The sequence below is a fragment of the Danio aesculapii genome, chromosome 8 (genome assembly GCF_903798145.1).
Source record: "Danio aesculapii chromosome 8, fDanAes4.1, whole genome shotgun sequence".
NCBI classification, from domain to species: domain Eukaryota; kingdom Metazoa; phylum Chordata; class Actinopteri; order Cypriniformes; family Danionidae; genus Danio; species Danio aesculapii.
In genome coordinates this window covers 7,964,581-7,977,790 of record NC_079442.1, presented here as the reverse complement: position 1 = coordinate 7,977,790, position 13,210 = coordinate 7,964,581, and the positions used below count along the sequence as shown (strand labels likewise).

Here is a 13,210-nt window from a genome sequence, read left to right as displayed (position 1 = left end):
ATCTCAGATTCAGTGGTCTCTGGGAACATTGGCCGATCACAATCGTTCTCCACTCGAGAGGAGGTGGAGAAGGAGATCAAGCAGTGTGGTGTGTCTGTAAAGAACCTGAAAGCCAATTATGAAATTCACAGCCAATCAAAGTATGAGGATGACAAAAAGAACCGCACATACAAGCGTACAAGGTCTTTGCCAGCAGTCAGTGAATGCAGTTACCCATCAGAACCTATCCTGGAGGATGAGTTGCTGTTCTCTCTCAGTGAGAGCCCCTCGCAAATTGGAGATTGTTCACCAGTAGAGCAAGATCTAAGTTTACCATTGGTAATTGAGGAACCTATAATACCGTCCTATGTACCTTTGACGTACAATGGTCCTGAAAGGACAGGACAATCTAACTTGGAGCATCAAGACCACCCTGACCTCTCGACAAGTCCGCTAACATCAGAGCATCTCACCCGAAGTCTAGAAGTGCAGACAGACCTGAGCTACGTCCAGGAGTGTATTGAGATGCGGAAGGAGAGGATTGTGTTTCTGTTCCTGGAACACTGGAGAAAGTACACAATGGCTGAATCCTACAAGTGCTCAGGAAGAGGGAAGACTCTAAGCGTTGAAGACAACGACTCCCATTCCTTGTATTATAACAACCTAGCTAAGCCAGACGATACCATGCAAACAGAGGATGATCAACTGCTGTATTTTATGAAACAGAGACAGGTGGTGGGAAATCTTCTTGGCCACTGGAGGACCATTATGAGCCAGGTGCCCACACGACAGATACGCAGACTCAGTCGAGCTCAGATGATCTACTGGCCTGAGCACTTTCTTCCCCACATCAATGGGTCACCTGTTCAGTATGAGAGCCTTACCCTTGACCTTTTCATGCTTGGCTACTTCCAGCTTCTTGAAATGAACATGTCCCGCAATGAACGGAAGTTCCGTCATTTGCTTTGCTATGAAATGTTTGACAGACTGGGCAGTCATCCTTGGGAAGTGATCCGCCAGTTTCACCGAGAGGTAATGGAGAGCCTTGAAAAAGGAAAACGTGATTGGTCCGATGGGTTCGAAGATATCAAGGTGAAATATTTTGGTGACTCTGTAGAGGGTGGTGGTTTGCTGGAAGCAGCTAAGCTCATTTTGCCTCCAGAGGTTCTTCAAGCTACAGTAAATGTCTCGCAAAAGTCCCCAGATGATGCAAATTTTTCAAGTACACCACCAGGAGTCCCCAAAGAACTACCGGGGCCAACTTCGAGTGACTCTGCAGAGATAACTCAACAGGTCTCCTCAGAGAATTCAGCGGAGAATAATACAAATGGTTCAGCAATACAGAAGAATACCTCTGAAGTTCAATTACCACCCAATAACACTGAAGCACATGATGCACCACAGATGGAAAATCCAGTGACACAAGCAACTGTAACAACTGAAAGTCCCCAAACGGAAACCCCAAGTATTCATACTACGAATGAACAGAGTCCTGCAAAACCCAAAGAGGAGCCCAATGAGGACTCAATCAAGCTCATCTATGAACTTAAAGAGTTTAGCAATGAGGAAATTATTAGATACATTGATCGAAGCTTTGCCTTTTGGAAGGAGAAGGAAGCTGAGTTGTTTGACATATGATTTATCTAGGCAGTTATCTAGGAATTGATCTAAATAATTGTATTACAGTCAGCGTAAACTGGAAGCTGCTGAGACTTTATTTTCAGTATGTTGATGCACTTCCAAGTGAAACTGAATATTGAGAAGTGGGCGGGGCTCCATTTTTGCACATCATTCCCTCTGTAAGAGGGTTGTGGTTAAAAATGTTGTGGCTGAAGCCGTCAAACCGACGTCAACAGAGAAGGACCACCACTCTAAATGTGGAAGCAGATGACTTTGATTGAAGATTACCAAAACAAATTGGTACAGATTTTACAGATTTCAGTGATTAACTTGCACAGATTATTTGTTCACCTAAAGAATAACAAATTGTGCTAGCAAAATAAACATTGCACATTTTGATTTCACACAGACTGTTCAGCAAACAGTTCAGGACGGCTGTTTACTTCCAGATATGTCTCAAATTCTGAGCTTAACTAACTGCAGGTGACAACCTGTTCTGTCAGCTGTTCAAGTCAAATTCATACTCATTATAAAACGTAAAGTTGTAATATGAAATTATATATTTAGTCCTTAAAGCTCAATAACATAATCTGCTATCTAGTCCCTCCAAGATCTTGCAGGTACATTTTTATTTCATATTTGCAGCCTAAAATTACTGATTTTGTGACTGCTTTTGTCAAAACAGGGTATTATTTGCTTAAATTCTACTGTTTTGGTGTGAAAATACACAAAATGTCAATTTTTGATCTTAAGAACCAACTGGCTATCATGCAGAAAAAAAAATTATATATATACAATTATTATAGCAATAACACCGTCTTATGTCACTAGATTAAGTGAAGGAAAGGTCACATAGTCTAGCAGAACATCAACATTTCATTGACTATCACTCACTCACTATCCTTCAGCTTAAGGCTGGTTTATACTTCTGCGTCAAGTGATCGCTGTGACCCACGGTGCCTGCATTGCACGTACCCGTGCATTTATTGCGTAGCGTAGCGTGCTGTTTGTGTTGCTCTGCAATAACACTTCCGAAACACTAGGTTGCAGTGAGGTGTTTATGTTCCTCTGTGTAGAGTTTCTTTGTGGGTGTTTTGTACGTTAATGTACAAGTAGCTAAAATGCGCTCATTCAGAGGCAGGAACTGGCGGACGTGCAACAACTTTAATCATAAGGTAACACAAAACAAAAGTTTCCATCTGGAGCTCCTTCATAGGACTCGACACTGTGGAAACAATAGCTTCATCAGACTTGCGGCTCTCAACACCACCCACACTCGTCACAGCTACCAAGCCGACCAATCACAGAGCTTGCGCTACACGTCGTTGCAATCTGTAGCGAGGGCCATGCAACTGCGTGAAGGCTGCACCAAAGCATACGCTTGACGCAGAAAGATAAATCAGCCTTTAGTCTTTGATTTATCAGGGGTCGCCACAGCAGAATGAACCGACAATTATTCTGGCATATGTTTTACGTGGAGGATGCTCTTCCTGCCACAACCCACCACTAGGAAACACCCATACACTCTCTCATTCAGACACATATTTATTTGCTATGGCAAATTTAATATCCATTTCACCAATACTGCATGTCTTTGGACTGTGGAGGAAACCTGGAGGAAACTCACGCAAACAAAGACAGCACATAGAAATGCTTCAAGGCAGTGACTTCCTTGCTGTGAGGCAACAGTGCTAACCACTGAGCCCTATCTCATGGAATATCTAAGATATAAAGCATAACAACATTCAGACTTTAAGAGTACTAATTTAATTTAAGTAATTTCCAAGTGTAAAAAATGCTTAAATTGTTTATAGATTCTTCTGTTCATAATCAGCTCACTTTGAAACACAAAGTAAAATTTTTTACAATCTTTTTGATTTATAATTTAATAGAGGTCATTTTTATTTTGTAAGTTTGAACTATAAGTTGCTGCAGGATCTATGTCAAAATACTGAAGATTATTCCAGTAATTATGAGTGGTTATAATAATAAAAAAATAACAATAATAGTAAAATAAGGGCTATGGTAAACAAAATTTGGCAACATTTTAAAATTTAGTTCAACAACAATGACAATAAACAGCAGATACCCAAAAATTTGTATCTAGTTTCGTCTTAAGAAAATCTTTTTTCAAATTGAATTATTCTTTAGGGTTTTGCCGTAATTCCTGCATCACTCTATTGTTCTTTATTATATAAACAACTTACATTTTTTCTGCATGTAATTTTTTAGAACATTGTTCTTGTCATTATTTGTGTTTATTGATATATGCACATTTATTTGTGAGAATTCTTGATCCTCCATCTTTAGTTTTTGGCAGTGTTGTTTTTAAGAGTTGATGGATTTCTACTAAAGTTAACCTGAACAGATTTTTATTGCCATTGATATTCATAACAGTTTTTTTTACTCCTACCATTATCATTTATATATTGTTTTATCCCATGTAACCGTGTTTGAAGTGTCAGTTTGAGGATTTGTAATTTTTTTGGGGAAACATACAATTAATAAATCTAAAGTTTGTGATTTCATTCATGGTTTCATTTGATAACATTGATTCAAATTTTTAATATACAAATATCTTGAATTGACCATTATAATGGATCGCTCTACTATGTGCTCCAGTTGGGTTCTGTGAACTTAATTAGCTAAAGAGTTAAATAAGAATTAGAGAGTTAACTACGGAATCATGACTATTTTTGGAGTCGAGCTCAAGCTGTGTTCTTGAGAGCATTTAGCAGGACTTCAGTCTAACTCTATCCATGTGGAAAATATATATTGACAGGTGCTAAACACAACACGCAAGGGTCAAAACTGTTCTATTTGTGTGTGTGTAAAAATATAAAAGACTGTAAAAAGTAACTTGTTACTTTACTTAAGTTAAGTTGACTTAATTTGTATAGTTTTGCACATACATTGAACAAAAATATTCTTAAATGATTCCTTGAATTTACATTTGTTTTTTTTTACATTATGTATGTAAGCAATTTATTTGAGCTGACTTTAAACAAACACATTTTTTGAACATTAGTTGAACATTAGTAAATTTTCTTTTCTTTTTTTGTTTAAATTCAACACATAAATTGTTTGCAACAGTTTTGCAGACATAGTTTTTTTCAGTGTAGTTCATTTGACTTAATTTTAAAGGCAACAGGTTTACTCACTTTAAGTAAAGTCAAATAATTGCTTTTGCAGTGTATATACACACTACACAGAAAAAATGCTGGGTTCAATTTGTTAACTACATTAAGAAATGAAGTAAACTTTTAAGATCACTTATTTAATTGGGTTGAACATAAACAATAAAGTTGTCGCAAAAAAATAGAAGAATTGTGATGTTGCTTCAGCTTCCCTGCAGGTACAGGATGTCAACATGACGTCCTATTAACGTTGTACCCCAACGTACCCCAATGGGCCATGGGGACGTTGGATTTTGTTTGGAACTGAAAATTGGGTTGACATCACAACCCAATGTCAGGCCAACGTTAATGTCCAAACTAAATAAACCTAAAATCAACCAAATATCAACATCTAATCATGTTACACCTTGACGTTGTGTGGATGTTACCACTATGACATCTGTCAGATGTTGGATTTTGGTCAATTTTTTAACACAACCTAAAATCAACCAAATATCAACATAATTGTATGTCGTTATCGAACATCAAAATATTGTTGTTCTTAGATGCTGGCTAGACATTGAATTTACCTATTTACCTATATATAAATTAAAATGGAAAGCAAGTGCATGTTTTTACCAAAACTAATATTGATTTTTTTTTAAATGCGTGTGCGTGTAAAACAATATAATTTGCACAAAAAATGAAAAAAATTATGGGGTTCTTCTCTAAAGAAGTTATTACGGCCCCGTTTAGAGCCTCATTACGCGTTATAACTAACGTGGTTCAAGCGATGGATCTGTGAGGGTTTTGTGAAACACTCGTCACTACATCGTTCTTTTCCTAAATGATACATTGTACTATGATAGTTCAGCCGTGAGTTACGTCCTTGTTTGGGAAACGCACCCCTGGTTCTCAAAGCTAGTGCTAAGGCTAGCAGCTCATTCAACATGGTAGAAACAATTCCAGACGCCGCTCTTTCCATGTGCCATGAGAAGAAAGGCTTTGTATTTTTGATCAAAAAGGGTATTTCATGAAATTAGCCACCAGAACATTTATTTATATGTATACATTTATTTCTTCTGCTGGAATATTGCTCTTTTTTTTTCTTCTTTTTTTTTGAGAAAATTGTTCTAAATTTGACAAATTTTACAAATCTCAACTGTGTTTTTGTGCAGAAATTAATTTCCTTTAGTTTTAAATTATTTCATTTCATCAGCAGGTACACAACACCATGAGACGTTAATATTAGGTTAGTTTTAGGTTGTGGTGTCATGTGACTAAAATTCTTATCTTATTAATTTTAATAAACTATTAGAATGCCCATATTTTATCCATAACTTACTGAAGATAAAAATAGTAGTTTATAGCCTTTCGATTTCTTTTTTCTATTGGATTGCGACCCTTAGGGTGATTACATTAAATTAAAGACACATCAATAGGGTCAGATGCAGCAGATTGATTTTATGGCACCAGGTTAAACTTTCTGGCACATTTACAGCACTCATATACATTAAAAAAATAAATGAAGAATAGATTTGGACCTATTAGTGTGTGTGCACCGTGAGGTTTGTATATTTATAACCACCTCAGAGGATATTGTGGGTCACGAGTCACTGTCATTGTTGTCTTGGGGGTCGCGGGTTGAAAAGTTTGGAAACCCCTGGTTTAGATCAACAAAATGTCTATAAAAATACATTAAATAATAATATATAAAAACTTTTATATATAAAATCATACCTTCATTTTATAACACAAATATAATATAACAGCATAGATAAATCTCCTGATCACATTTCATTTTATCACTATTTACTTTTTCTATTTTTTTTTTCGTGGCATATAATTCCCTGGGGAATAATGAAATATTAAGACATGGATTAGTTTACGTAGATGCTCTGGCTGTTACCAGTGATGTGGCTTCACAGTAGCAGTTAAGGTAATCAATCCGTGTGGAGGGGAAATGAGAAGCTGAAGAAGGCCTCCTCTGCCGGCTATAGTTACCGTCTGAATGGAGGAAGAAGATCACTTTTCACACTGTGTGCACACACTTATTGCCTGAGTAACCTGTCTGCAGAAAGCTGAAATCGTGTGCTATTTAAAAGTGTGTGTAGATGATTATTAATGGCACTAATGTTTAATGCATAATGCATAATGTTCTCTTGCAGCCTAATAATAAAATTTGCAAATGACTTAGGGCACATTTAACTTAATTTAATTAGAATTCACATGTACTTTCACATGTAGATCAGTAACAATAAATATTTTAATTATGTATTATATGTATACAGTGTATATAGATGTATATATTTATGTATATACAGTTGAAGTCAGAATTATGGCCCTCCTGTATATTTTATTCCCCATTTCTGAACATAATAGCTTTAATAACTGGTTTGTTCTGTGGACAATCATATATATATATATATATATATATATATATATATATATATATATATATATATATATATATATATATATATATATATATATATATATATATATATATATATACTTAACATATATATACTTTATATATATATATATATATATATATATATATATATATATATATATATATATATATATATATATATATATATATATATATATATATATATATTTATTATATATTTACTTAATATATATATAATACTTAAGGGGGCAAATAATATTGATCTTAAAATGGCTTTAAAAATATCTAAAACTGCTTTTATTCTAGCTGAAATAAACCAAATAAGACTTTCTCTAGAAGAAGAACAAATATTATTGGAAATACTGTGAAAAATTGCTTGCTCTGTTAAACATCATTTGGGAAATATTTGCAAAAGACCAAATAAAAATCACATAATTCTGACTTCAACTGTATTTATATCCAGTTTTCTAGTATTCAAAATTATTTAACATACGTGAATTTGTTGTTTAGACAGGATTTTTCTCCCCTCATTTCATGGTAGTAACATCTTGGCGTTGTCTTCATTGAGTTTCTTTCTGTGTGTGACAGGCTGAAGAAGAGGCAGCTCGTCTGGCATCCTTACCTGCGTGGAGGAGAGATATCATGAAGAAAAAGTTGGAGGAAGAGAAGTGAGTTAGATCCAGAGCCTTTCTTTCTACTATCTCCTGTGTTTTTCTGTCCATTGCTTGTATTGTAAACCTCATTGACCTTCATTCCTCCTTGTGAAAATTGCATTGTTATTTTTATAATTTTATCCTTTTTACTTTACATTCACAATACTAGTCACATTTTTTTACAGAAATGTGTTTACATTAGTATTGTATTACCTTAGTATCTTTAAGGGTGTGTTCACATTTATAGATTTATATCAGTTTTCAGACGGCACTGATTTTTATTTGTTCTGTATTTAGTCCAAGTATCTAAAAATTCTTAAATCAAGAAGCATTTTCTAGACAAGCAAAACATATTGTCTTGGTTTAGGAAATAACATGGCAAAATTGAGTGAGAATTTTCTAAAATCAAGCAAAATAATCTTGTTTTTTTAACATTGATTATTTTGCTTACACTATTGGCATGGGTATGGGTATGAGTATGAGTATGAGCACATAAGCTCAATATCGGGCCCGATACTAATACCAGTACAAAAAAAATGAGCGATATACAGTTGAAGTCAGAATTATTAGCCCCCCTTTGATTTTTTTTTTTTTTTTTATATTTCCCAAATGATGTTTAACAGAGCAAGGAAATTTTCACAGTATGTCTGAAAATGTTTTTTCTTCTGGAGATTATTTGAGATTATTATTTTATCTTCCTATTTGTTTTATTTAGGCTAGAACAAACCATCATTTTACAATAACTTGCCTAATTATCCTAACCTGCCTAGTTAATTAACCTAGTTAAGCCTTTAAGTGTCACTTTAAGCTGTATTGAAGTGTCTTGAAAAATATCTAGTCAAATATTATTTACTGTCATCATGGCAAAGATAAAATAAATCAGTTATTAGAAATGAGTTATTAAAACTATTGTTTAGAAATGTGTTGAAAAAATCTTCTCTCCGTTAAACAGAAATTGGGGAAAAAATAATTATTCGGAGCTAATAATTCTGACTTCAACTGTAGATACCGATATCATCCAGTATCCATATCGATGCATCCCTACTTTTTAGATGAGGCATGCAAAGGCGAAATAAACAACAATGGAGGACATACAGCTGAGACTGTTCTTTTTCTTGGCATGTAGCTGGTTGTCACAAAAAGAGAAAAAGCTTTGCTTGAGCTTGGGTTGACCATGTTTCATCGCTGCTCACTATCATCGTATTACGATGTTTTGGCTAAGTATTTAAAAATGCCGCTTCCTGTGTTGTCGCTCCTCTGGCTTGTTGCATGTGCTAGTGACTATTCTCTGTAAACCAATCTGCATTAAGCATTGAGTCTAGCTCCACCCTTTAGTACCATACTGTTGTGCTAGAGTAGGTACTGTACCTTAATGAAAGGGCCCCAAAAAACTGGTATTGTACAGTTTGCTGTTTTTCTTACTTCTGACAGTTGAAATATAAATAAATGCACACCGTATTGTACTGAACTGAACCACTCAGTGGAAAAGAGTCATTATATGTTCACTTCAGGTCCTACTCTGTTCCTTTAAGGTATGTATTTAGAACTTTTAGGCATGAATGTGTACCTTTTGAAAAGCTACTGCCCCAGTGACAGCTGAGAGTATGTGCTATTTTCATCCAAAAACTCAAGAAAAGCTTGCTAAATGTTACGATATCTTCTGACACAAATGAAGTTTTGCTGAACAAAATATGTGGCTCAGATGCCTAAATTAAACTATTGTGCAACATCTGGGCCCCTGTTTTTGCTAGGTTCAGTCCGGCACGGGTATCATTGTATCAATTGTTTAAACAGCAAATACATTCGCAACCATTTTGACCACACTTGGTAGTTTTAAAACAGAAATTAAAACTGAATTTAGACATTTGAAACCAATCTTTGCTCTTAAAAAAACTAAATTACAAAATTAAATGGATTGGAATACGTCCAAAACAAGACAGTCTGCTATGTAAATAGTAATAGCGCCTTTACAGGAAGTGACCTCTTAAGGGGAATGGGAGATTGGATTTTTATGACACTGTACACTAAAAAAAATTTTACATACCGTGAGGGTTGGGTTTAGGGTTGAGGTAAGGGTAGACGCTAATAAAGGGACCAGCCAAGGCTGATCACACCGGTGTGATCGTACGCGTGAAAGGGTTAACCTCTAAAAATTGCAAGAAAAAGTTTCATATCTTGAAAAAAATTAGGTAAAATTAAACTCACAATCAAATTCTATGTGAGCTGCAGTTCCTGTATTCTCGGCTGGACCATTTTGTGCTTGAGTGCCGAGTTGTGTTTTACTGTAACCTCTGCAGCTCAAGGTGCATGAACAAAAGTGTCAATCACATTGGTTGACCCATTTGTAACTTCAAACAAAAAAAATTGCATCAAACAAACTAAAAAGAGGCCTGAGGAATTAAAAAAAAAACGACACTTTCTTTTGCGAGTTGGTGTGCACAGTCCCGTTGATGCCTTTTGTTTAGTCACAAGGCATTAAACATTGTCGTTAACATTGTCAGCATTATGTTCTTTTTACGGTGCATCTGTCCTGATTTCAGTTGACCACCAACTATTCAGAGATCTTGGTTTGCTTGTTGCTGCATTGTTACTGTTTTCAGATGACAGTGCTCATCAAAAATCGAACCAGAGTTTATTTTAACTAAACCAAATATGCCTGTTGTGAACACACCCTAAAGATGAAGGGGACATTTTCCAAATACTAATATTTCAGTAATAAAAGTTATCATTTGACATTGTGTCCTAACTACACGAGACACAGTTCCGTGACACGTGATAAAAGCTATCTTTTCCATGTTAAAGGAGGTTTTTGTCCTAAAAATTATTGCCTCAGGTACAGATGATGTGCTTTATTCAGTGTTAAATTCCACCAATATGAGATTGAATACAATTTTGCGTGGCATTTTTTGTCGCCTATCCAAGTTTTAGGAACAACAAATAATAACTTAAATTCTAGTTGATCATTTGGTATCAGAAGTGGCTTATACTCTATGAAGGCCAAATGCCTCTCGATTACGCTTATTTTACCAAAATAAAATATGATCATGCCTTGATTTTTAATTATTTAATTAGGACAGTAAGGTCTGACTTTGCTCAGAGAAATCTTGTTACTTAACAAAAATAATGCACAGTATAGAATATAAAGTCATGGAGCAGTGAAAAAAGAATGTATATTGTGTATGACTCCCATGAGCTTGGAGGACTGCATCCATACATCTCTTCAATGACTCAAATCACTTATTAATAAAGTCAGCTGGAATGGCAAAGAAAGCGTTCTTGCAGGACTTCCAGAGTTCATCAAGATTCTTTGAATACATCTTCAATGCCTCCTCCTTCATCTTACCCCAGAGGTGCTCAAAAATGTTCATGTCTGGTGACTGGGCTGGCCAATCCTGCAGCACCTTGACCTTCTTTGCTTTCAGGAACTTTGATGTGGAGGCTAAAGTATCCTATCCAGCTGAAGAATTTGCCCTCTCCTATGGTTTGTAATGAAATGGGCAGCACAAATGTCTTGATAGCTTAGGCTGTTGATGTTGCCATCCACTCTGCAGATCTCTCGCACGCCCTCATACTGAATGGAACCCCAAACCATGATTTTCCACCAAACTTGACTGATTTCTATGAGAATCTTGGGTCCATGCAGGTTCCAATAGGTCTTCTGCAGTATTTGTGATGATTGGGATGCAGTTCAACAGATGATTCATCAGAAAAATCGACCTTCTGCCACTTTTCCAAATGATCAACTAGAAGTCAAGTTATTATTTGTTGCTCTTACAACTGGGATCCACGACAAGACTTTTGTCAGGTAGTGTAAAACAACTAGCAGATGGTTTGAAAACGAAAGTGAGAAATATGATTCAGTTCAAACCAACAACATCAGTCACTCAGTAACCTATTGATAATGTTAAGAGGTTTAATATGTATTCATTCGATTGAAAGCCTTTACCATTTTGTTGGGAGTGCAGTGGCTGGAATTTAAATGTTTCTGTCATCTTGCATTGCTTTCGGTGCAGACAGCCAAATTACTTGTCGCTGGTATCTTGTCATGTGTTGTTAGGAAGACAGTGTTATAATGAATCTAATGATCACAATGAATCAAATGATGTAATTACTACCTTTAAAAGTTCTGCATGACATTTCTTCTATCAAATCTGTCAATTTTCTGTCTTTTACTCTCAATATCTTTGATGGACTATAATACCAAAGTGGTAAGATGTAAGTAAAACTGTGAAGTATTTTCATATCGTAGTGTTTGTTGTAGTGCTTTTAGGCTAAGGGTGCCCAAACTATGTCCTGGAGGCCCGGTGCCCTGCATATTTTAGTTCCAACCCTAATTAAACAAACCTGAACCAGCTAATCAAGCTTTTTAGGTATACTAGAAACTTCAAAGTAGGTGTGTTAAACAAAGTTTGAGCTAAACTATGCAGGACACCAACCCTCTAGGACCGAATTTGGGCACCCCTGTTTTAGGCAAATGTACATGTTTATGCATATACATATAAATACATGTAATCCTCTAATTTCTTTCATTCATGCCTGGGTGGACAGGGAACAGAAAAGGTAAGACTTTCAGTAGTGATAGCGGTACTAGTCATAGTTGTAGTAGTGTTTATTTATAACTTTTTGATGGTATTATTGAGCATTATTAATCTAACACATCTCGCTTTTTATTCTCACCTCTGCAGAAAAGATGAAGAACAACGACGGATGGAGAAGGAGAGCGAGGAGAAGTCAGAACTGGAGCGACTACGAACGCTAGGCTATGATGAAACCAAGCTGGCACCATGGCAAAAGCAGATCATTTTAAAGAAAGGAGACATAGCGAAACAGTAGTAAACTCCCAGTCATCGAAGCCCCACTTGCACAACTCTTTTGCTGACATACAGTGTTATGCAAAAAGCCCTTGTGGAATCTGTGAAAATGTGAAGAAATTTGACAAAATAAGATAAATCATAGAAATGGGACATTGTTTTTTTTATTTAGTACTGTGCTGGGTAAAATTTTTTAACATAAAATATGTTAACATATATCTACTTGACAGAAAAAATTAAATAAAATAAAATAATGCAAAAGTTTGTGAAGCCTTGGTTCTTAACATTGTTGTTATGAACAGTTAAGCTTCAGAAAAATCCTAACTATCCTACAGATTGTTCAACTTTTCTGCAACTTTTTGCATATTTTAATTCTTTCCAGAAGTGAATTAAGGATTTTGAGATCCATATTTTAGGTTAACTGAAGAGCTCAAACTCAAACTATTTTGAAAAAGTTTTAATGGATTAAAGGGATAAAAATGTAAAATTCTGTGATCATTTACTCCACTTGTTTTAAACCTGTTTGAGTTTCTTTCTTCTGATAAGAAGACATTTTTTAGAAAGCTGGAAACCTGTAACCACTGACTTCCATAGGATTTGATTTTTTTACAATGG

General features: G+C 35.4%; 1 protein-coding gene across 2 annotated transcripts in view; it reads left to right on the top strand.

Annotated features, from left to right (window-relative positions):
• espn (espin) overlaps positions 1 to 12,773 on the top strand; it is a 159,618-nt gene extending 146,845 nt beyond the window's left edge. For both annotated transcript variants that reach the window (XM_056463117.1, XM_056463116.1), the window contains exons 12-13: positions 7,720 to 7,799; positions 12,470 to 12,773. In XM_056463117.1, coding sequence (XP_056319092.1) covers positions 7,720 to 7,799; positions 12,470 to 12,617 — 228 coding nt within the window. In that variant the 3' untranslated portion in view covers positions 12,618 to 12,773. The remainder of the gene's footprint in view (positions 1 to 7,719; positions 7,800 to 12,469) is intronic.
• Positions 12,774 to 13,210: the final 437 nt, after the last annotated feature.